This window comes from Fistularia commersonii, chromosome 6 (genome assembly GCF_037954325.1).
Source record: "Fistularia commersonii isolate RoL2024-O1a breed Wild chromosome 6, RoL_Fcom_v1.0, whole genome shotgun sequence".
Classification (NCBI taxonomy): Eukaryota; Metazoa; Chordata; class Actinopteri; order Syngnathiformes; family Fistulariidae; genus Fistularia; species Fistularia commersonii.
The window spans coordinates 7349281-7374152 of record NC_141289.1 but is presented as its reverse complement, the minus strand read 5'-3'; the positions used below and the strand labels follow the sequence as shown (position 1 = coordinate 7374152).

Here is a 24872-nt window from a genome sequence, read left to right as displayed (position 1 = left end):
GGGACTCACCTTGTTCTTCTGCAGGATCTGCAGCGCTCGGTTGACATTGTTGAGCGAGTGAACGCGCGTGAAACCTTTCTCCAACCTCACCTACACACACAAACATGGATGGATACACACACACACACATACGGACAGAATGAAACTAGTGTATATAACTGAGGAATAAACAGCTCCGGCTCAGGGGCACCTATGAGTGCAACAAACAGCCCACATTACGATACATGTGTGTGTTTATGTGTTTGCATGTGTGTGTGTGCCATTACAATAAGGGGAAAGCGGCACAAAGGATCACGATAATAATGCACCTCAGTGAAACGCAGGCGGAGGAAGGGATGAGCGAGGAAAAAAAATATATAGAAGGAAAGATAGCGAGTAAGATATTAATGAAGGAGGGATTCTGAGAAGGTAGAAGGTGAAGGTGCGGAGAGCCGGACCAGGTGGCAGTAAACATTTGATCAAGGCTGCAGGACATGTGTTTGCCAATGCTTGCACTTCGATCGCTGTAGGGGTTTGTTTGGATCCCCTCTCTTTGCACCGGTTTGCTGACACAACCAAATAATTTGTGGGAAGATTCTTCCTGACGTTATTTTACTGCGCTGCATTCAAATGCATCTTCTGTCCACACTTCGATAACATTATGGTATAATTAGATACAGGGGTGCACAGTGGTGCAGCAGTTGGTGCCTCTGCCTCGGAGCAAGAAGGTCCCTGGGTGGATTCCCACTGGGGACCTCTCTGTGTGGAGTCTCCAGGTTCTCCCCATGTCTGCGGGGGTTTTTTTTGGGTTCCTTCAACAGTCCAGACAGACGCAGGAGGTTCACTGGAGAACCTGCATGGTTGTTTGTCTCTGTATGACTTCTGAATGAGAGAGTGAATAGTTGTATTTCTGTGTGTGTATGAGAGGGTGAATGGTTATACAGTAGTCCCTTGTCGCAGGGGTTACATTCCAGAACCAGCAGTGATAAATGAAAAATCCACGGAGTAGCAACCATATTCATATTATTTATATACATTTTAAATCTCTCCCCACACTCTTATTAACCTTTCACATGCTTTTGTAAACACTTCCTATATAATTCGCACAGCAGAGTAATCATACATCCATGTGAAATTGAATTGAAAATCCTTTAATCGTCCCCCAGTGGGGAAATTTTCAAACCGGACAGATGGAAGATGCTGAATTCATGCTATGTGCAAGAGATGCAGAGAATGATACGATGGACGCTGAGCCAATCAGAGCCCTGGTTGGTCCTGAAAATTCTTATTTGGCCATAAAAATATCTGAAATAATGAATACCGTATTTTCTGGACTTTTTTCACTTAAACAACAATGCGGGCATGGATTTTTTTTGTGGGGGTGGGCTAACGAGCTTCACACCGCTAAAACATTTATCCTCCTCACATCGGACCGATGAAATGACCGGGAAATTCTGAGTTCCTTCAACTCCGACAAGGAAGAAGACGACTTTAACGGTTTTAGTGCGCAGGAAGAAGCCCAAGATAGCGATCGGCTAGCAGGTGCGGCTTATATTGAGGTGCGCTCAATAGTCTGTAAATTACAACAGATAAAAATGCAATTATGCTGCAAAAATCTGTGGTATTGTACATGGTATTGTAATGTATTTATTTTTATTTCTCCTTTATTTCACCAGGAAAGTCCCATTGAGATTAAAAACCTCTTTTTCAAGAGAGTCCTGGCCAAGAGGCAGCAAAAGAATTAAATACGTAAGAATTAAAATCAGTATATTAATACATTAATATATTAATCACAGAGAGTGAATGGCTGTATATCTCCAGACAACATGTGGATGAAACAATGAATGGTAGTGTGTCGCTATGTCAGGGGTGGGCAAACTTTTTGGCTCAGGGGCCGCACTGACTTTTAAAATTTGACAGACAGGCCGGGTCAGCACAAGATATGATACGCGTAAAAAACAAAAAACACATTTGTTAACTGTACATATCAGAGTCGTCTGATATATTTCTGATTGTGTCTGACATTTCTTTTGAAATAAAACCAGCTTGGTTTCGAAGGCTCTGATTTTTGCTTGCATTTCATGCGCAAACCGCTTTTTCCCTTGTAGCTTCACATCCAGCTCATTCATGTGTGTCAGTATATCAACAGTAAAGGCTAAATCACAATGCTAATCTATGTCATTCAGCTCAGGAAAATTGTGTTCTCAAGTAGCTCCAAAAATGAAATAATCTCCTCTGTGAGCTCCCATATTCATGAATCCAATCATTCAATCATTCACATAAAGTATGAATTCTGTACCAATCTTTAACGGGAGGGATTAAAAAGACCAACGGGCTAGATGTGGCCCGCGGGCCGTAGTTTGCCCACCCCTGTTCTATATAATGTGTGAATGAGAGGGTGAATGGTCGTATGTCTATATGTGGCTCTGTGACAGACTGGTCCGGGGTGAAACTCCACCTACCACCCAATGACAGCTGGGATGCGGTCAAAGATGGAGAAAAGGTAAAGCGTGAGTGGAAGCCATGGTTAACATTGAGGAAAAACTCCTCGCAGGCTGTATTTTTTTTCTATTTTTTCTCCCATGAGAGTGATACAACTGGGTTGGTGGTGCACCACTAAGCAACAGGTGCATTTCAACTCTGACCTCAATCACCGTTGACCTTTTTAAAGCTAATCCAGTGGTGCCGCATCAGTGTGTGACCCCCACATGACCGTATACCAGTTAGCCCAAACTCTGCGCAGACTCAATTATCGTACCATCAGCACAAGAGACGATTCTCATAATATTCAGACAAGGTTCATGAATTATCATTTCATTGGCAGACGTGGCCAGAATCGCCGCTAATGAGCTGCTGCCGTCGCCATTCACGTTGCCGGGACACCTTGGCGGATCCGATGACATGCACATCTCCTTAAGGACAGACAGTCTTATTATGAGAAAGCAGCTTTACAATTTGACAAAAGCTTTTTTTTTTAATCTTTTTTCCCCCACCGGTGACAGTTATTCCATTTAATAAGACCTCACAATCTCGACTAATGTAATCTGAAGGGAACTACAGAATAAGGGGAATTGCATGACCCTCATTTCACCAGGACAACAAAGACTGTACACAGGGCTGTATATCTTGTACAGCTGAAACTGCTCATGGAATATATCGAGTAAATAGATTCCTAAAATTATTTTCCTCGAGTAATCGTGAGAACCAAAATAACTATTTTGCAACAGATGGTTCTTTTGTTACACAGCGCGATCACTTCAACCCAAGTTAGCTTATGCTATAAAGATAACTAAAGGATGACCAACTCGAAACTATAAAAGGCGTCAAAAGTCTATCAAGATGGACACACGCAGCGGTCCGAGGCTCCCGGCTACCGATGTTGTTACTGTGTTTTTTGGCGTTCTTTCTCGGTACGATTTCTGTCGTGGATGCACTAATCCAGCACAGAAGAACCGAACTGTTGGAGTTAGGAACTAACTCAGGACTTCGCTCATTTCCAAAACCGGTCTTAATCCCACCGGAGCAGCAGCACGCAGCTGCAGTCCCCACCATTCCCCCGCTGTGATCTAGGAGACGAAGGAGGCCCCATAAACAAAAACGGGGGCAAGCAGAGCGGGCTGCTACATTCTAACCCACACAGATCGGCTCGGCCCAGACTCCTCCTTGTGAACGCCAGGTCGATCACCAACAAAATAGATAGCTAGCGGGGCGCTCTCTGATCCGTGCCGACAGGACTGCAGCTTCAGGCAAGTTCATGGGGGGAGGTTTGGTGCTGTACATTCAAACTCGTGGTGCACAGCTATGAAAATGATCGGACCATCCCGCTTCCCTGATTTAGAATACCTTGCAGTAAAATGCAGACCGTTTAAAATGGTCAGAGAATTCAGCTCTGTTATTAATGTAGCAGCCTATATACCACCGCGAGCTAACGCTAAGTTAGCACTGGAGGAGCTCTACTGCCTGATCAGCGGCCAGATGGATGCAAATCCAGAGGCTGCTGTGATTGTAAGGCGTGACTTCAATCACGTGGAGCTTAAGGCTGGGCTCCCCAAATTTCATAAATGGATAAAGTTTCCAACAAAGGATAATAATATACTGGATCAGGTATACTGCAACATTCCAGGTGCATACAAGGCTGCAGCAGCCCCCCATCTTGGAATGTCAGATCCCATCTCTGTAGAATTGATCCCTGCCTATAAACCTCTCATCTGCAGGTCCAAACCCATCATTAAAATGATCCAGGTCTGGCCTGAGGAAGCATCCTCAGCTCTACAAGACAGCTTTGCCCGTACAGACTTGGGAGTATTCAAAGCGGGCGCAGATCTCGAGGACTACACATCAGCTGTCTTGTCCTATGTTCATTTCTGCACCGACGCTGTCCTACCCACAAAGACAATCACTGTCTTTCCAAACCAAAAGCTGTGGATGGACAGCAGAGTGAGGCCCCTGCTCAAAGCCTGGGATGGTGCCTAAAGGGCAGGCGACAGGCTGGCCTACAGCAGGGCCGTAAGGGATCTGAGAAAAGGCATACAGGCCACTTCAACAACAACGACCCACAACACATGTGGAGAAGCATCAGTGCCATCAATGACTACAAAGGTAGTGCCCAACAGATCAGCTGCAGAGAGGCTCCGCATCTTCCTCAGCCAGAAGTGCAGCACCAGCCTCTCGTCCTGAAGCTGCATCAAGTGAGTTCTACCCTGAGGAAGATCAACACAAACAGGGCCGCAGGACCAGACGGGGTGTCAGGCGAGACCCTGAAGTCATGCGCGGAGCAACTGAGTCTTTCTGGATATCTTCAATCTGTCCCTGCAACTGACCACGGCCTGTGCCGAAGAGATCGACCGTCACCTGCCTCGACGATTACTGTCCTGTTACCTAACACCAGTAATCATGAAGTGCTTCGAGAGGATCCTCCTCAGACACATCAAGGACACTATCCCTGCTCCATGGAAGACGCTGTCTTGCTAGAACTTCACACAGCCCTGTCCCACCTACAACGCCCCAACACCTACATCAGGATGCTGTTCGTGGACTTCACCTCGGCCTTCAACACCGTCCTCCCAGACAAGTTGGCCTTGGAGCTCTGCAACCCAGGTCTGCCTACCTCTCAGTGTTTGTGGAAATATGACTTCCTCACCAACCGGCCTCCGGTGGTGAGGCCGAGGAACTCCACATCTTCCTCTCGGATCCTGAACACTGGCACGTCGCAGGGCTGCCTACTCGGGCCGGTCCTCTTCACTCTCTTCACGCACGATTGTCTTGCCATCCACCCAACAAACAACACCATCACCAAGTTTGCAGATGACACCACCTTGGTGGGTCTCATATCAGACAACGATGAGAAAAGATGAGAAAAGATCCAGCACCTAACTCGATGGTGCTCAAACAACAAACTCATCTTAAACACAAGCAAGAACAGAGAGATGGTTGTGGATTAGCGGAGGTCCAGGAGAACGGCACAGTGCGTTGACAGCTTCAAGTTCCTGGCCATCAACATCTCATCCCGGTCCAGAACACCTCACACCTTGTAAGAAAGCCCAGCAACAAATCCTCCTCCTCAGGAAGTCGAAGCGAGCTGGGCTCACCTCTCGGCTACTCATCGACTTCTACAGACCGACAATAGACAGCATCCTTTGTCTCAGTGCAACAATGTGGTACGGCGACTGCACGACATGAGACAGAAAGGAGTTGGCATGGGTGATGAGAACAACACAGGGCATTATGGGCTGTCTTCTTCTGGATCTGGGAACTATCTACAATGCCTGGATGCAGAAGTAGGCTAAGAACATGGCAATGGATCCCAAACACCCGGGCAACAGCTTGTTTGTGCCGCTCACATCCGGAAAGCGGTACAGGACAATCAATGCTGACACATCCTGATTGAAAAACAGCTTCTTCCAGCACTCACATTCACACGTGGAGCCACACACACCCAGCCACACCGCATCCCACAGAGACAATGCCTTGCACGAAGTTTCGGCACTTTGAACCCATTAATATTCATATCACCCTTCATACCATCCGCATCATGGACATAACTACGCACTGTGTAAATAACCTGTCTGCCTATTTATTTTTATTTTTATACTAACCTGGGCATGCTAAAAGCCAGGAGCTCTCATCGCAAAATTTCACAGTGCCAGCACAATGACAATTAAAAATCTTGATTCTGATAAGTATCAGAGGTCCATCCATCCATCCATCCATCCATCCATCCATCCATCCATCCATCCATCCATCAGCCGCTTATCTAAAGTTGGGTCTCTGGAGCAGCAGCCAGAGCAGGGAGGCCCTGACACCCCTCTCCCAAATCACATGGTCGAGCTCTTCTGAGGGGATCCAAAAGCGTTCCCAGACCAGTCTAGAGACATGGTCTCTCCAGAGCGTCCCGAGTCTTCCTCCTCCCAGATGGACATACCTCCCCTTGGAGGTGTCCAGGAGTCATCCTGACCAGATGTCTGAGCCACCTCATCTGACTCCTCTGTACAGAGGAGCAGCGACTCTACTCTTGAGCTCCTACCGGATGGCCGAACTTCTCACCCTATGTCTAAGGGAGAGTACGGCCACCTTGCGGAGAACACTCATTTTCGGCCATTTGTATCCGGCCATTTGGAGGGACATCTACATGCTGATCCAGTAAAACGGGACGGTACAGTGTGTTCATCGTAAAAATCACATCCTCTATGTTGCAGCATCTGAACAGGAAGCATCTGCAAATGGGTATCCCGATTTATTGTATTTACTAAATTCATTAGAGTCCCTGATTATAAAAAAATAATTGATAGCTGCAGCTCTGATGTGTTGACCTGACGTGGGGCAGGAGGGTCATTTTCAAGTATTTGGGCTGATTGAACTGATTGGGTCACCCTCAATCATAAAAAAATGGAGACGTCGCTAACTGAATTTAAAGGTGTAGTGTTATCATAGCGATCGCCTTGTTCAGGCTTTAGTTTTCTTACTCAAAGGGGAACAATTGTTTTGATAAGAACAGGAGTACACGTTGTCAAAACAGACACAGGTTAAATCCTGTTGCTCAAATTCCCATCTGAATATTATAAATTGATTATTCTTGAATCCCAAAGTGACAGCATTTGGAGATTGAGGCAGTATATGAACACCCGGGTGGGGGCGGCACGGTGCGTGTGTGAATCACTGAGTGAATGGCTTCATGTCTCCATATGATGTGAATGAGTGAGTGAATTGTTTATTTCAAAATACTTGTAAATCTCTATATGACATGTGAATGAAATAATCAATAGCTGTACATCTCTATGAATGAGTGAGTGAATGCTTGTATGTCTTCATATGATGAGTGAATGAGTGAGCAAATTGTTGTGACTTGTGGGTGAGAGGGTGAATGGTTACTTATTTCAATCCGTCCAGTGAATGAAAGGGTGAATGATTGTAAGTCTCTATATGACTTGTGAATGAGATAATGAATAGCCGTTCATCTTTATGAATGACTGAGTGAATAGTTGTATGTCTGAATGAGAGGGTGAATGGTTATTTATTTCAATATGACTATTGAATGAAAGGGTGAATGGTTCTGTGTCTTTTTATGTGGGTGGCCCTTCGATCCACGAGTCCAGGGTGAACTCCACCTCTCATCCAATGACACCTGGGGTGATGAATGAATGAATAAATAAATGAAAGCTGTAAACCTCCCTTCCTGTGTTAAAAAAGTACCCATGGAATAAAGCAAAGCAGAAAAGCGTGTAAGCTTGGACAGTGTGTGTGTGTGTGTGTGTGTGTGTGTGTGTGAGTTTTATGCGCTCCTACCAGCTCATGCCCTGCGAGTCCCTCCAGCAGCTCCAGTAGACGTCGTCCATCACTTAAGTCTGAGAAGAGGTCCTCTATGGGTGGTTTCCCTGTCTGTAACACACACACACACACACACACCCACACACACACACACACACAATGAGCAAATCATCGAATCACATAAACACATTACGCTTTAATGAATGTGTCTAAAATATTAATCCTTTTTTCCCCCTTTTGAAACCATAAAAACAGCCCCCTCCCTCGCTGCAACAGGAGACAGGATGAGGAGCCGCCCGCAACCACCAGCAGGTCAGATGAGGTCAGCCTCCTTGTTTCGACGTCAAGGTCAAAAGGTCAGCCGCTGTTGCGGAAAGCGAGACGGCAATCCCCCGGTTTGGTGGCCAAGAGACGACTGAGACATCTCTCGGGTAATAAACCCAGCATCCTTGCATTTAATGCGAAGACGGCGGCTAATACCCGAGAGGTTGTACTTTATCAGCACTGAGAAGTCTAGGATTACAAGCTCGCAGTTCCTTCGCGGCGGAAAAAATGCTGCGGGCTGAAGGCGGAGTGCTTGTCTCTGTTTGGCCCTAACAGCTGACAGGGGGGACAAGGTTTGGGGGTGTGCTGCTACATCATCGACCACAAAAGTAAAGTATATTCAAATGAAAACAGGCGAATTGCGGGTTTTTAACTTCCACTATTATCCATCCCTGTCAGAAGATTCTGTCAGGTTGAAAACCAGAACACTCTGGTTTGGCAGAGAAACGTTGTAATTTGGGGTTTAGAGTGAACACAGAAACCAAGAAGGTGTTTTACCTGTTCGGGAATGAAGAGCACGGTTTCTATATAAACGAATGAGTCATGGGAGCTTCTCAAATGGGTCTTCACATTCATTCATTCGTTCATTCATTCATTTATTTGTTATTGATGCTGCTTATCCTGCAGTCAGGAGTCTAACCCAGCTGTCATTGGCTGAGAAGACCAATCACACGGTCACTTATAGAGACATACAACCATTCATCCTGTCATTCACATGTCTGGACAGTTTTTTTTCCAGTGAACCTCCTGCAACCTTTTACACTGCAGAAGCAAACCTTCATGCCGAAGTGCCCTTTAGCAGGACACCGAACCCCCAACGTTCTGTTTAGGTTCTTGCATGGTAGCTCTGACACTATCGGGGCATCAGTGGATATGAATGGGTGAATTTAGTCCCGTGTAAAATTGTATATGTGATAAACTGGACTGAGCAAAAGTGAAATAAAAGTAAAAAAAAATTTTATTCAGACATATGTCTTCCGAAGACATTCCGAAGAAGACATTTGTCTGGGCTGGATCTGATGGATTCACCCGTCCTTTTTCTTTTTCATTCATGTTAAGAGAGCTCATTATTTATTATCAATTCAGGGAGCGGACATATCTCCGGGAGCATCTCTTTTAGATTCCATTACTGATTAGAATTTCAATGACAGCAAGGAGAGAGAATGTGTATTAAAATGTGAAAGCAGCTCTCCCCTTTCTCATGGTGATGGGAAGCAAGATCTCGTTTGCACGGTTGATTTTTCTCAATCGTGGTTAATGTAGTTGATACAGAGGAAGACTGCCTCCGCTGTTTGTTTGTCTGTCTAATTACTTCCTGCCTTAACCTCCACGCCCACAGCTTGGTTTTAATTCTTATTAAAACAAAGAGATCAATTAAATACTATTTTGGCTTTAAAATTGAACTCCAGGGGTTTCTAGAATTATATTTTTATGAGCCCGGATGCCAAAATGGTAGAGATTTATATATGTATGAGAGGAATGACAGTTAGTCGCAGCAAGACAGAGTATATGTGTGTGAATGAGAGGAACTCGGGTGGAACGGTGAGGCTACAGGGAGTGGAGATCAAGAAGCTGGAGGATTTCCGATACTCGGGGTCAACAGTCCAGAGTAACGGATAGTGTGGAAGTGAGGTGAAGAGACGGGTTCAAGCGGAGTTGGAATTGGAAAAGTGTTGGGTACTATGCGATAAAAGACGATCAGCCGGAATGAAAGGAAATGTATACAAGACAGTGGTGAGACCAGTGATGGCCTACAAACTGTTACAATGACGAAAAGACAGGAGGCAGAACTAGAGGTCGCAGAGATGAAGATGCTGAGGTTCTGTTTGGGAGTGACCAGGATGGACGGGATCAGGAATGAGTCTTTTAGAGGGACAGCGCGTATTAGATGTTTTGGAGAGAAGGTTAGAGAAGCCAGACTGAGATGGTTCGGTCATGGAAGTGAATATAGTGAATATATTGGTAGACGGATGCTGGAATTGGAGCTTCCAGACAAGAGGTCTCGAGGAAGACCACAGAATTTATGGACGTAGTGAGAGAGGATATGAAGGTAGTTGGTGTGAGATTTGAGGATACAGAGTTAGATGGGGAAGGTTGATTCGCTGTGGCGACCCCTGAAGGGAAAAGCCGAAAGGAACAGAAGAAGAATATGTATGAGCGTGATAAAATCCCCTCCCAGTCACATGCTGCAGTGACTCAAATCCAACCTTGTGTTGTAACACTCCTACTCTTCAAACCACACCCTCGGTACGTACGTGGGAGCATCATTATTTTTCCAGCATTAAAGTGTTTGAAGTGTGAAAGTTTTTTCTGTTAAACAAGTCAAGCAGCTGCAGCACTCTACCGTCTACAGAACCTCTACACAGCTGAAGTGGAGCAGAGCGCTGTGCTTCGGTCTGAAGTAAACATGGTGTCACCACATGTCAATCTCTTAAGGGTCTGCTCTGTGAGCAATGCTAGAGCTAAGATATCCCTAAAATTCTAATCACAGCCGGGCTTGAATCCTCATCACCAAACAAAAGAAGGCTTGCTCTCTGACACAAACTCATTTTCCAGGAAATCAAAAGGACAGATATACATTTTTTTTTTATTTCTGGGTCGTAATCCCTCTAAAGTTTGACCTTTGGTATGACTTTCAAACCAATCTGTCCAAAAAGATTTTTGGATCATTTTATTTTTCTTCTTTTGTTTCCATAACGCTTGATTTCACAGGACAAGTGCTGCTATGAGATCATTTGAAAATTAAAAAGATAAATAAGGAGGGGAGGAACGGTGAGGTAAGTAATTAGGAGGGATTTATTATCCGAATTGATTTGGGATATTCTGACTTCCATGTGCAGGATAAGATGAAGAATGACTGAATGAAGGACTTCCATGTGGCCATTCAGTAAACCAGCAAACCCACTGGCGCCCATTTCCATTCAACAAGAGCCTCCTTCGTTTCTTCGTTAACATGTTCGAGTATGGCTCTGTTTTTTTTTTTTTTTATTACTCAGTGCTAAATATTCTTGATTGTCAATGCAGCCCTTGGAGGAAAGGCACATCTCTTCAACGCTGTATGCTTTTCGGTTTGCCTAGTGGTTGCCCATAATGATATTATCATTCAAGTTATGGTCTGGTTTGGGAGCTGCTGTGACTCAATTGGTAGAGAAGGCGTCCCGATAATCGCAGGACTGGCAGTTCGATTTCTGGCCCATTCTGTCTGAGCGCCGAAGTCTCCTTGGGGCAAGACAATGCACCCCAAGTAGCTTTCAACGATACGGTTAGCGTCATGCGTAGCAGCTCTGCCGCCACTAGTGAGAGATTGGTATGAATGCAATCCGGTGTCTTTAAAACTGCAATATGATGAAGGTGGAGACCATTCAAGCAGCTGCAGCGCTGCCCTGAAACCCATGTTTGAGGCGCTATCTGGGAATCTTATAGGTGCTGGTTGCAGAAGGGACCAACTCGCCGCTTCTGTCGAGCTTGGACGGGGGGATGAGATAATCTGCTGCTATCAGACTGAAAATTCCCTCCGACATTTGGTTCCAGGAACTAGCCTCCTCCAAGGGAACCTTTTGGGTCACGGTGAGGGCCGGTGTGAAGAAGGGCGGAAGAAGTCACATATAAATATGTGGAATAATAACAATACACTATCAGATGGGTTTACCAAAAGTCTCTGCCTCAGACTAGGAGTTAAAATGGTTGTAGTGTCTGATTCTTCTGCTCTCCGCATGCAGAAACAGCCTCACTCTTAAAACGGTTCTATGACCTACAAGAAGTTCATACTTTGCAAAGCCAAAGATGAAGAGCGATTTATCTTTCCAACACACAAAGCATGAGTCCAAAGTTCTAGTCCTTGGAGAGAGCCTAGCAGACCTTAAGCCCCAGGATTGGAACACACCTGGAATGAGGGTGAGATGCCTTTCAGATGTACCTTCTTTCCAACACGTCTTTTATCAAACAAACATGAGCCCATATTTATCGTATTTCCACTTCATGCTCCCCTTATGAAAATATCCAAAATCCAAAACCTTGACCTCCCTACCATGCGGTGATGTGTGTGTGTGTGTGTGTGTGTGTGTGTGTGTGTGTGTGTGTGTGTGAGAGAGAGAGAGAAAGAGTGCGTGCTTCTGTCCATTAGATACCTTGTTCCAAGTCGTAAAAATAATAAAAAATAAGGAAATGCAATTTCCTGATCTCCGAATAGACTAGAAATCTAGTTTCCGGGGAAAGGCGAGGGGGCGGCCTGGACACCACGTCCCTCCGAGGAACAAGTGTGAGATCACACACTCGTTTCTGAGACGCGGCGAGAACTTTTGTTTTTGCGATTCTCCGTTTTTATCTTCATCTTTTTTTTCATCTGATTTGCGGACAAAAAGTCACGGAGACACAAACACAAAACCCAGACGCTCTCGCTGCTTCACTGACACACACGTAATGTTAAGAGACGTATGCATCCCATAACCACGGGCTGGGGGGATCCGCAAAACATGAGGCAAACACACACTCACACACCTCCATGTACCTCCTTTGTTTTCAACAGTGTGTAACAGACCTGCGCCTGAGAAGAGTATCAAACACAGCGAGCGAAGGGTGATCTATCTTCTCAAACATTGAATCTAGGAAAAACAACTTCATTCTTATCGTATTCATTCATTCGTTCATTAGCAACACAGATTATCCTACACTCAAGGTCACACAGGGGCGGGAGCCAATCCCAGCTGTCATAAATTGAGATGCGGGGTTAACCCTCCACCAATCGCAGGGCCAGATATAGAGACAAAGTACCATTCACCCTTTCATTCATATGGCATATATGTCCAATCATACACCACCATACAATATAATATTTTATGGATGGATGGATGGATGGATGGATGGATGGATGGATGGATGGATGGATGGATGGATGGATGGATGGATGGATGGATGGATGGATGGATGGATGGATGGATAGATAGATAGATAGATAGATAGATAGATAGATAGATAGATAGATAGATAGATAGATAGATAGATAGATAGATAGATAGATAGATAGATAGATAGATAGATAGATAGATAGATAGATAGATAGATAGATAGATAGATAGATAGATAGATAGATAGATAGATAGATAGATAGATAGATAGATAGATAGATAGATAGATAGATAGATGGATAAAGGGAAAGAGGATAGGAAGTTAGTGAGAGGAGAGGGTTAGATGGAGGGAGATGATTGGCTGTGGGGGCCCAAGAGGGAGCGTGCAAGAAGAAGAAGAGGAAGAAATATGTCCGGTATATATACTGTATATTATAAAAATGGAGGAAGTAAGACTAATTGTGAGTTTTTCCATCAAAGTACCAAACAAACTTTCATTCAAGAGCCGGTGCAGAAGAAACGTCTGATCTGGATCTCACCACCCGCCATCTGCATTGGCAGCACGTCCAGATTCTCCTCGCCTCAGGAGAGCCAGGATGTGACTGTTTGGCTCCAACGGAGGCTCAACTGTGTTTTACGTACCGTGTTTTACGTTTCAGGTTTACTCGCAGCTCTTAATGTTGAAAAACAAGTTGGTACTAGAGAGAACTAACAATACATCAAAACCTTCTTAATGACTTCATTAGGCATTGCTGCTCTTCATTCTATGTTCCCGCTTTGGTCCTGTGTAAAAGATATCTACAACCAGCCACGCTGAACTGTTTAAATCCAACCATGAGTCAAATTCAGCCAGAACATGTTGGCAATGACAGCAGGGTCAGTGGTTCGGATCTTCTGTGACTGAATTGCACTTTTTATAAGTTCTTTTGGTTAAAAGTGTCTGCCAAATGACTGTCATGTAATGTAATGTAACGGTTAGCACCTTCACGTTGTTGGAAAATAAAAAGCTCAAAGATTATGCAAAGCAAAGACTGCTTTTGAGGAAGAACAACTAATAACCAAGAAGCAACCTAAGAGTAAACCAGACAAACTCGAGATAACCTCAGGGCTGGCCGGCCTGGAAAAAGGTCACAACCTTCCAGTCCAGACCTATTTACCTTATTGGGAAGGACTGAAGAACCAGAAATAAGGAAGAAGAAGGTCTGCTCGAGGAGAACATAGGATGGTGATTGGAGGAGAGAAAAAAGAACGAGGAAAGGACCAATCGAAGATCGCTGGATATGCTAATGAGAATGTACTCGGGATGAGGGCACAAGAAATTCGTGTTAGTCTGGGATGGATGTGCTTTATGCTTTAGTTTGTGGCATTTACTCCAAAACAACCCACGTATGATTAATTGTAGTGCCTGCAATGTAACTAAAATCTCACTTCGACATCAATCAATTTTCAAGTGCCTTCATACTGAGATTTTTCAATGCAACAGAGGGTGAATGGTTGTGCGTCTCTGGAAGACATCTGGATGAAATGGCTGTATGATGTGTGAATGAGAGGATGAATGGTTGGATTCTCTTGATCTGAGCCTCTTCCAATGACAGTAAGAATAGGCTTCCCAGCAGGAGGCAGTAGAGATGATGAATGAATGAATGAATGAACATTGACAGCGCAAAGATCAGAAGGGTCTGTGTCCGATGTATTAATTCTCCATGATCACCTCACCCGTGACGATGAATCAACCTGTAGTCGTCTGGTTTCTTCTGCGTGGTAAAGCTTCCTCGGCTACTTGTTTGGCCTCTTCTCATAAACATCTTCGTAACACGGCGATAACTTCCGAGGCGAGACATCTGGCATGTCTGCTCGGGAAGAGTCATACTTGTGAGAAATGTCCCTCTGGCTCATGTCACGGGAAAGCGAAAAGGTGACGTCTTGGCTCGGAGGACTTGGATCGGCACCGAGACGCCGGTTTGCTCCGCAGGATATTCGTCGTACTCGACAGGAGCATCGCTTCAAGCGAAAAAACAAAAAGCTCCTGTCAGGAAGCGTGTGTCTCCCCCGTCCACCTTCGTTCGACAAAAGTAGACAAATATAATTCATTGGAGACGGCGGAGGAGGGCGGGGGGGGGGAGCTGACGCTCTGGGTCGACTCGTGTTGGGAAAGATTGATGACCGGCGGGCGGCGTGCAGCCGCGGAGCCTTGCCGAGGTTCAATCCAGTGTAATGTATGTAAATCAACGCTGCCGGAATGAAAGTCTTGCAAGGGAAAAAAAAAAAAATCTCATTATCAAACCACAAGACAGCGTCTCAGGTGTGTAAGACAACTTGTTTCCTTTTCTGAAGACGGAATATTTATGTTTCAGACGAGTTATGATTGAACATTTCAACCATCGGCAAGACGCCAACGCGCTCTTCGTTGCGCATTTGAGTCGAGGCCGAAACCGCTTCCGGGAAGTTACATCACGGCACGGGGCTCGTCCCTCTTCAACAATGAACATACGACAAGATGATGCGGGGGCTCAAAGAGTGACGGGCCCTCGGAGTCCATTGTTGCTGCGGCGTGACATCAAGCTACATTATATTTAGACTGACTTCACAATGAGCTCAGCGAGAGAGAGGTGACAAAAAGCCAGTTGAGACCCGCAAAGTCATCAGTGAGTCAGCGACGCCTGCCGCATCACGTGTTTTTTTTTTCATTTAGTACTCATGTTTGAAGACATAACACCTTGCTCCTCGTGGACTGACCTCTTCCTGTTGCGCTAATTTGAATTCCCCATGTCATGTGCCAGGGGTGGGCAAACTTTTTGGCTCAGGGGCCACATTGACTTTTTGAATTTGACAGAAGGGCCAGGTCACCACGAGATACAAAACATATCAAAAAAAAAAACAAAAAAAAAAAAACCGCATTTGTTAACAGTACATATCGAACTCATCTGACATTTGTCTGAACATTGTCTGACATTTGCTTTGAAAATAAAACCAGCTCAGTTTTGAAGGCTCTGACGTTTATTTGCATTTCATGCAAAAACCATTTTTTCCCTTGTAGTTTCACATCCAGTTGATTCATGTGTGTCAGTATGTCCACAGCAAAGGCTAAATCACAAAGCTAATCTGTGTCTCAATTGTTCTCAAGTAGCTCCAAAAATGAAATAATCTCCTGTTTGAGCTCCCGCATTCATTGGTCCAATCATTGCCATCCATCAAGTATGAATTCTGTTCTGATCTTCGGCGGGCCGGATTAAAAAGACCAACGGGCCGGATGTGGCCCGCGGGCCGTAGTTTGCCCACTGTCATACGCCAATAATGACAGTGGGGTGGACACTCAAACACATCTTCTGCATTTACTTTTCTGATTCTGAAACGTGTCTGTCCGCAGGTGCCACCGGGCTCCCATCCTTCAGGAGAGTCTTTTTTTTTTTTTTTTAACTGAAAAAAAAAGTTAAACCCCCCCATCTCCTTAAAAAAAACATTTATGTCATCTAGATTCATACTCAGTTAAGAGAAGGATAGCTCCTCAAAACACTACAGTTGAAAGCCAGCCGTCAGACTCTGCCGTCTGCGGTCGGGCTTAGAATTAGCATATAGATTTAAATTGAAACCTTCCCCTTTTGCCACTTTTTAAGCGCTGCTAGTGGCCCGAATCACTTCAACAGTGTTAAGCTGAAGCGTTTCCATGCATCATCAGAGCAGATGATCAGCGGAGGAATACACGGATGGTCCGCCGTCTTCAGCCCGAGTGAGCTGACCAACGGGACAACTTCGCAGAGATGCTTGAAAGCTGAAACTCTCTGACTGTGTAATGTCGGTTTCACATCCTCGCAATCTCGCTGACTGAAGCAAGTGACTCTTATCCGTTAGTATCACCGTGATGGAATTTAATCTTGAATGCATGGCGGGACAATGGCGTTTGGGCTTGAACCGGCATGCCGCTGTCACGTCAATTCATATTTACATATACCGTAATTTCCGGACGATAAGCCGCGACTTTTTTCACGTAAATAACGATGCGGCTAATATATGGACTTCGGGTGGGGGGCGCTAACGAGCTTCACGCCGCTAAAACGTTTAAACTCGTCACATCGGACCGATGAAATGACCGGGAAATTCTGAGTCCGTTCAACTCCGACACCAAAGAAGACGACATTGACGGTTTTAGTGCGCAGCAGGAAACCCGAGATAGCGATCGGCTAGCCTGTGCGGCTTATATTGAGGTGCGCTCAATAGCCCGGAAATTACGGTACTTTCTATACGGTATACAGACCTGTTACACAACAACGCACCAGAGTTACAGAGAGACAACGCGAATCAAGCAGGCAAATTTTTATAGTCTGTGCTGAACACAACTGTACAATAAATGTGCAAAGGCGCCAGGTAATAAAACGGCTGAAATTGAATAAAATACCCGGAGCAGGAGGGAGTTCCCATAGATGCCCTCTGCAGTGACTCGAGAAAGTTAAAGCCTGCTCAGGGGAATGAAGCCAAACGGCTTCAGACTCTGTTCCAGGATTTTAGGGGCCAGAGTAGGAATACCTTCCTGGCCGGCTATGCTAGGACAGATGGATCAGTTAGCGTGGTATCATCCTCGGAACATAAGCTGTGGCTACACTGAGAAGGTAACATGTCAGAGGATAAATATGGTGGCGCAGCAGGCCTCAGATCGATTTGTAGTTGAAAATGCAAGAGTCTGTGCAAGATGGATATAAATTTGCAACCTGTAATGAAACTTCATGCTCCATGATTGACAGCATGCAACAAATAAAGACAGTCAGCTTCGGGATTCATAAAAGATAATCTCCCCCCATAACCTTGAAGGCGCAAGAAGTTGGTAGCGACAACCCGTTTCCGAAGAAGAAGCCTCGTTTCATTTGCTAATTCTTTAAAATACAATCAAGGTGACATTTAAGGGAAAGGCTTTCATCAAATTTGATGCCTCAGATTGGGGTGTTGCAAGGGAAGAACGGCTACCGGCCCGGCTCAAAGGCGGAACAGCTGAGATGCTGTGGACGCTCAAATATAAGGGTGCTTGTACAACATTAGTGTCATCTGAAGATGTACAGGTACATTTGTATTTTCACCCTCACTGTTGATTGAATTATAAAAAGATAGGATCCTAAGACTGAACCCTGTGGCACGCCCTTGGTGGTGGTGGCGTAAAGACAACTGACCTGCATGCATCGCTTACAATTGACAGGGTTATTTGAGAACCGATCACAGTTCGGTCTGACTGGCTTGTAATTGACAGCTCTTGACTTAAGATCTCAAGATCATCGGTGATGAAAAGTTTAGCTCAGTAATTCTTGGTATCCAAAGTCTCCCACAAATCATTTAGGACTCCCATGGATCAGAAATTGTACTATGTTGTTTCCTTAAACCAGATAAGCGGGAGGATAAAATGAAATTTGAAATACAAATAGTCCTGAATTTGAACCTTGGCGAAATTTTAAAGCTGTAAATCAGCTGTATGAAAAGATTTAAAACACGTGACAGTGGTTCAGCTGAAATATTTGCAGCCAGGCGTGAGAAAGAAGTGGGGAGATTGTTGGGACCTGGAGACTTTCTACTTTCTAGGGCTTTTAAAAGTATATGTGACCAAAGGCGCGTGAAGTTTGTGCTAATTTCAGTTCGTTACACCACAACCGTAGAACGTTGCCATTAGTTTGTTATAAATACCCTATGACCACATCAATATCCATCCTCCAAACCAAACATGTTCCTTGCTTGACGATGTGTGATTTAAGATTTTGAGAAATAGCACATATGTTTGTTAGCAGTTCTCAGAAGACTCCCAGCTGGCCATCAACATGGTTTCATGTTGCTATTTAGTAGAATATCAACTGCAACCATCAACCAGTGACACTCTTGTATGTTGCTAATATTTGGGCAACACAATGAACACCGATGGTGGCTGGTTTGTTTGACTGCTTCTTATCTCAAATGCGTCCCGATTCGTCACTGCTTGGATTTAATTTTTGCATAGCCTCTGTTGGATCAAAGCATGGAATAAAACAACATAACGGTAGGGGTCGACTCTGATATGGCGAAGGTCGCAGATACTTAGGGATGAATATCCCCCCGTGATGATATTGAATCTGCCAGTGCATCACGCAGCTTCAACACTGCCGTGTGTGTGTGTGTGTGTGCAGAGACAAGCTAACGGGAACATTTTACAGAGCGGTGCTCTGAAATTATTCACATAAGGAAAGATAAAAGACAGCTACCTTATCATCTTAACCAAAGATCTTCCGTTGTAAAAGATGATGTATCTCGAGTGGCGCCGTTGTCGCGCGCTTCCTCCCTTGTAAATGGCTACGGTTTGCATCTCCATTTCCAACCCCTCTGCTTTGTTTACCAGTGTTTTGAATGTCAGCTGCATAAATCAAAGCAGGTTTAAGCTTTGGTTCTAAACTTAAATTAGTGGTAGTCATACTTTCATCCAAATGCCTTTATCCAATTTATCTTGTAAAAGCACTGCAGCGAAACCTAAGGGACGGCTCACTGTGAGCCCGAGACGTATCACTGAACCATTCTTTTTGTTCAAACCGCTCATCTAGAAGGTTTTAGTGTCGTATGATATGTGGTCTGTAGCAGCCCTGCACTGGGTCAACCCAAATCTCCACCACCTCGGGCCGAACCCGGGCTCTGCCCATGCCCATTCATCTTTCCCGTCAAGATGATACCGGCGCTTTCCAAAAATAAAGCCGGTAAATTTTTATCTCGGGCTTCATTCATGGAAGAGGCATCTAGATACATTCATACAAGAGGGTGTACATTACATTATCGTTAGTCACCCCTGCTTTTTCAAGTGCCAAAAAGCATCCTCAGTCCGCATAGTAGGCAAGCTAAACATGTTTATGCAATTTAATGCAAAACGAACGAAACGATAATAAATTCAAAAATCGTGACGTGGCGCATTACTTAGCACTTACGCCACATAGCAAGAAGGTAGCTGGATTGGGGTTCTTTTCGTGTGCCGTCTCCCATTTTCTGCCCATTTTTGTGTGAGGTTCCTCTGGATACCAGAGGGTAAATGATTGAACATCTCTACACACCATGTGTGAACGAGTAAGTGAATGGTTCATATGCCACTATAAGAATAAGAATAAGAGCAACTTTATTTTATACCAAAGTAAATTGTTGTGCCAGAGTTTCAAGTAAAACATAACAATAATAAATAGTAGGAAATTGTATAAACAGTATAAAAAAGGGGGGAGAATGAGAAATAAAAATAAAACTATAAAGTGTCAAAGTAACAAGTCAAGCCTATAAAGTGTTTTAAGGTCTTAAGTGCACAGATTTTGAGATTCCCTGTGGCGCCTGCAACCGGCCAGTGGTGAATACCGCCTCCAGCAGGGATAGGATTCAGCTCCCGTACATGCTAAGCTTTATAGGTGATGAATGAATGAATTGAAAAAAACTCAATGCCTGATGACCAAAGATAATGCCTGAATATAAATTTCATTTCGACTGAATTTTTCTTCTATCTTTGACTTCTACCGCAGCATGTACAGTCACCAGTCAGTGCTCTGAATATGTAAGTAGCTGGTGATGTAAAAAAAAAAAAAAAAAAAAAACAACCAAAGGAACCACAGCAGATGGTAACATATCTGTAAGAATGCAGTAGCTAGATATGCCATAGATTCTGAATGCCTGGATGTGCTTGCACAGACTGCTTGGTGGAGGTACAGGCTGATCGTATAGTACCTGCTGTGAACAGGTGACATTCAACAGTGTCTGCTTCTTCAATTCCTCAGCAGTCAGACCAAAAATAAATTACCCGGGGGAGGAATTCAGCTCTGGAGGAGCAGAATGGCATCCACTTTTGATTTACAAATACATGTTTGTTTGTCTTTTGGATTCATGAGTCCGACGGAACGATGAGTCCATGCCGATGGATGTTCAGGAATCGTGTCGATGTTACCGATCTTCTGCTGGCGTCCTGACAAGAAAGGAGGCCATTGGCGTGTTGCTAAAAGACCAGCAGGACGGCTGCCACGCCAGTGCGTAGCTGTCGACCACAGGACATCTCGCATCATGTGCTTGTAGCTTCGCTTGTTCTGAACAGCAGCCGTATCGGTGCCAAAAAAAAAACACCTGGCAGCAAAACAAGAATCGAAATACAATCCAATGCTCCGGACAATCTGAAACCACAAACAGCCTTTTTAAAATCCAACAAGCCAGGAACCATCTCGTTGATGACCTTAAAACGGCGGTCTATTTGACATGATGGGCTTCACAATACCAAGAGTCTCTCACAAGGCTAATTGTGTCTCCAAGAACGAGCTGCTCACTGGTCTAAACACTGGAGCGGGTGACTGGGAAATAAATAATAGAAAGCATCAGCAAGAGAAGACTCACAAAGAGGATATACGATGAACAAGAGATGATGGGGCGTACAGTCCTGGTGCATCTCCCTATTAACTGCAGTCGTACATTAGCTTCAATGACCTCACCGAGCACAGAGCAATCTACAAAGTAGTCTATAGCAGATCGAATAGTTTCAGCTTTGATTTTAGCAACAAGTTATTATTTGTACATCACTGGAGTACTTATGATGAGGTCAGGCTCTTTTGCCGATACCTCTTTTAGAAGGAACTGATTAAAGATTCTCCAAACACCTCATAATATACGTTACCCCAGGGTTCATTCAGGGCTTACTGTGTTTTATCATTTTAATGTAACCTTTTTGCAACCACAGCATTTCTTCTCAGACATTCAAAGTACTCAGTTCTAATAAGTGTCCCACTCGAATTTGATTCCAGGAACTTTTTTTGGTTTTGTATCCCCAGCGGCATTAAGGGACCACGATAGGTACCGGTGTGACACAAACGTTTCTGACGTGTACCTTAAGCTTCACACTCAAACACGAAACATCTAAGAAGAAGAAGAAGTTGACATGGGCAACGTGGAGGTGGAAGCTGCCACAGCGTTCATGGAATAATAAACGTGGAGTATCAGTTGGTTTTGGTTGTTTGTATCTTCTCCCTGCACTGATTCGCCGGCTGAAGAACTCTACCATTAGCTAACTCTGGACATATTTTAGCCAAAATGCTGCTATTCTTGGTCCTCTTTTAGAGCTCGGACCTTTTTGTCCCTCCATTTATTGCTGCTTTTGTCCATTCTTTCAGCAAATTGCAAAAAACAGCTAACCAGTGCCCGCTATGGTTTCTAAAAATGGTGCTCCAAGGTGCGTGAGAAGTATCTGGTAATGGGTGTAGTTTATGAGGTCCACCAATCACCAAGCACCTACATCATATGAGCTCATCATATGAGCTGTAAAAGACCCTGCCTCAGAATAGGAGCTGAAATGGCTCTCAGAAATGAAGGTCCATGGCCCCTGGTTCTGATGCTGTCTGGATGCACCAAGAAACCAGTTCCTAAAGAGGTTCTAACTGCAAAAAGTATGGAAGCGACAGTATGGAAGCGACTATATTTGTTCAAGTACTCCTTTCGTAACAACCCAAAGTTGGGTGCTTCGGTCATTCATTTCCTGACTTTTTAGCAAACAGAAAGGACCCCGATTAGACACAAGGAGTACAGCCAAACAGGAAAAAGACAAATAGATGCAGACATCCTGCACTGATAGCAGTTTGTCATTCCCAAGGTAGCCATGCCCTACAATGTACCTTGATTACTAAAGCAATGCTATAAATCAAGTTGGATCAGTATTAATTGTCCTTTTTCCAGGAATAAAAAAACACATCAATTAAACCGAAATCAAAGGCTCGATTTTGCAGGGTGCGATGTTCGGCTCAGTTGTACACCACCAAGTGCATGTTTGACAAAAATAGTCCGCTCGGATATGAAGGAAAATTATGCAGTAGGCTCAGGAATTTGTGCTTGGCTGAAGAAGGATCCATGGCCCGTTCCTTCCTCCCACTTCCCCTCCTCTAATCACCCCACTCGCAACGGTGACACACCAGTAAACACAGGTAATACAAAGCGATGCTCCACAAATCCACGAGACGGAGGGCGGTTTCGGGATTTAAGCTCCAAAACGTCTCTTTTGTCGTTTCATTATCGGGATTGCCGTGGAGTTCTGAGCCCAGGTTGAACTCTATTAGCATAAAATTAGATCGGGAGCCAAGAGGAGATAACTTTGAAATCCTCGCATTTGGGAATTCTATCTTCTCTGTATCTTCCTCCGCTGTTTTCTTCTCTGTGGATCAGGCCCGCCTCTTCTTCTTCCCCCTCCTGCAGGGTTCTTTTGCTGCTTCTGAAGACCGAAACAGTGACAGCCAGTGTGTGAAATTAACACTGGCACTGGACGAGCGCCACCCTCTCCTCTTCCTCAACGCTGCCCCTGCTTTCTGCTGTCCTTGCCTTTCATTTGGTCATTTAAAAAAAAAGCAAAATAATATATTTATTACAGTTTTTCTTTTTCCCTGCCTTGGCGGTGCAGTGTCACATCCTGGAGCGTAATTCAAGTTAATTGAATCATTTTAAATCTCAGGGTTTATTCCGCATGCCGAGGATTTAAAGCGCACAATGCGGTGCTTTCAGTCTGTTTATAGAAGCAGACAGAAACATTGCGAATCAAAAATATTTTATGTAACATCTCCTTTAACTAATTGTCGTCAAATCTCGTCACGGCAGCAGACTTTTGTTTCTCCCCTTGAAGACATTCTTTATCCCAGAGGTTCCCAAGCGCTAACCGGCTGTGGGGAGTTCAGGTTAATACCTGCTGGGGTCGGGGTTGTCCATCGGTCCGAGATAAAAGTTTTTTTTCTCTTAATGACCGAGTTGTCATCTGCGTGTCTTTTGCGGGACAAAGGTATGACTCACAGGGACTCAGCTGAGTTTGAATCCGAACAGATGATTGTGAGGTAGAAGAAGTCCATCAGTTCACCTGGGCTGAGGTTTGGTGGGATTAACCCGGGACTGGTCTGGGTTGGTGACCTCTCTGAGCGCAGATGGATTTGCAGGTACTGTTTGTGTGTGTTTGTCTGTTTTGAAACGGAATTCAACACAATATCCGGGTGAAAGCTCAAGTCCAAGACCTCCTCATCCGTTCAATGCAGGCCTCCACTTTGAATGCAAAGACTTCTGTCTCCAAGGGCTGCAGAGTCCTGACCTCTTGCGTCAGGCCATCAATTGCGCAGAGGTCGCGTCATCTCTCCACTATAGAGGTCATTGCAATCCTCACTGTACATAACAGCAGACACAGCATTTGCCCTGAATGACTCAGATCCTTAATTTCCGACACGACTGTAATACTAATATGAAAGTCGGTCCGTCCACAGAGAGGTTTTTTTTGAGGCGTCTCTGTCCGGTGGATGTTGCATTCGCTGCCAGCAGATGATAGCCCTCGCGCTGTGTTCTGCACTTTGGCTCCAGCCAGCTCCTATCAGCAGTTTTTCCGGGCTAGTCGAGTCTACGCTGGAAACCGCGGGTGACAGAAACCGCCGCTGCCCGACGGGCTTCGGCGAGTCAGCGCACAGGGGGAAGCCGAGCGGACGACGAGCGAGGCAATCGGGAGTTTGATGGAGACGACATGAATAAAACATTCCCTACATTTCTCTACCTCCTCCTATATGAACGTTTGTGAAAACAGCAGCTCCAGCTTATCTCCCATTAGAAGAAGCTTATTATTAAATTCCAGCGAGAGTGGCAGGAAACCGCTCAGCACACTTTGCTTCGTCTCCATCCGGGTTTCACTTCAAATCCAGCCGAGCGCCACGGGTTGGTCGGAAGAACATCCCTCCTAGCTTCTTTCTGGGGTTTGTAGCAACCCGTTGATGAAGGATTGGCGTGTCTTCTCCCAAACCCTTCATCACCATCCTCTCTTTTTTTGATCTCAGGTGGCCTCCGAGGTATTGGCTTTGTCTCTTATTTTTGTATGTACTTGTGTAGGTTCCATGTTTCATCCAGGACGGCGGCTCTGACACTCACTCGTCCTTGGCCTCCATGGTTTCCTGATACCGCTGCGCCGAGTCCGCGCGCCGCTATCACCAGCGTTTATCTCTTCCTTTG

The 24872-nt window shown here is 44.9% G+C and overlaps 1 protein-coding gene across 13 annotated transcripts in view; it reads right to left on the bottom strand.

The window, feature by feature from the left end:
- Positions 1 to 24872, bottom strand: part of dmd (dystrophin) — a 356433-nt gene that overhangs the window by 214160 nt on the left and 117401 nt on the right. For all 13 annotated transcript variants that reach the window (XM_086147909.1, XM_086147907.1, XM_086147902.1 and 10 more), the window contains exons 3-4: positions 7762 to 7854; positions 10 to 90 (exon numbers count right to left, since the gene is read on the bottom strand). In XM_086147909.1, coding sequence (XP_086004035.1) covers positions 10 to 90; positions 7762 to 7854 — 174 coding nt within the window. The remainder of the gene's footprint in view (positions 1 to 9; positions 91 to 7761; positions 7855 to 24872) is intronic.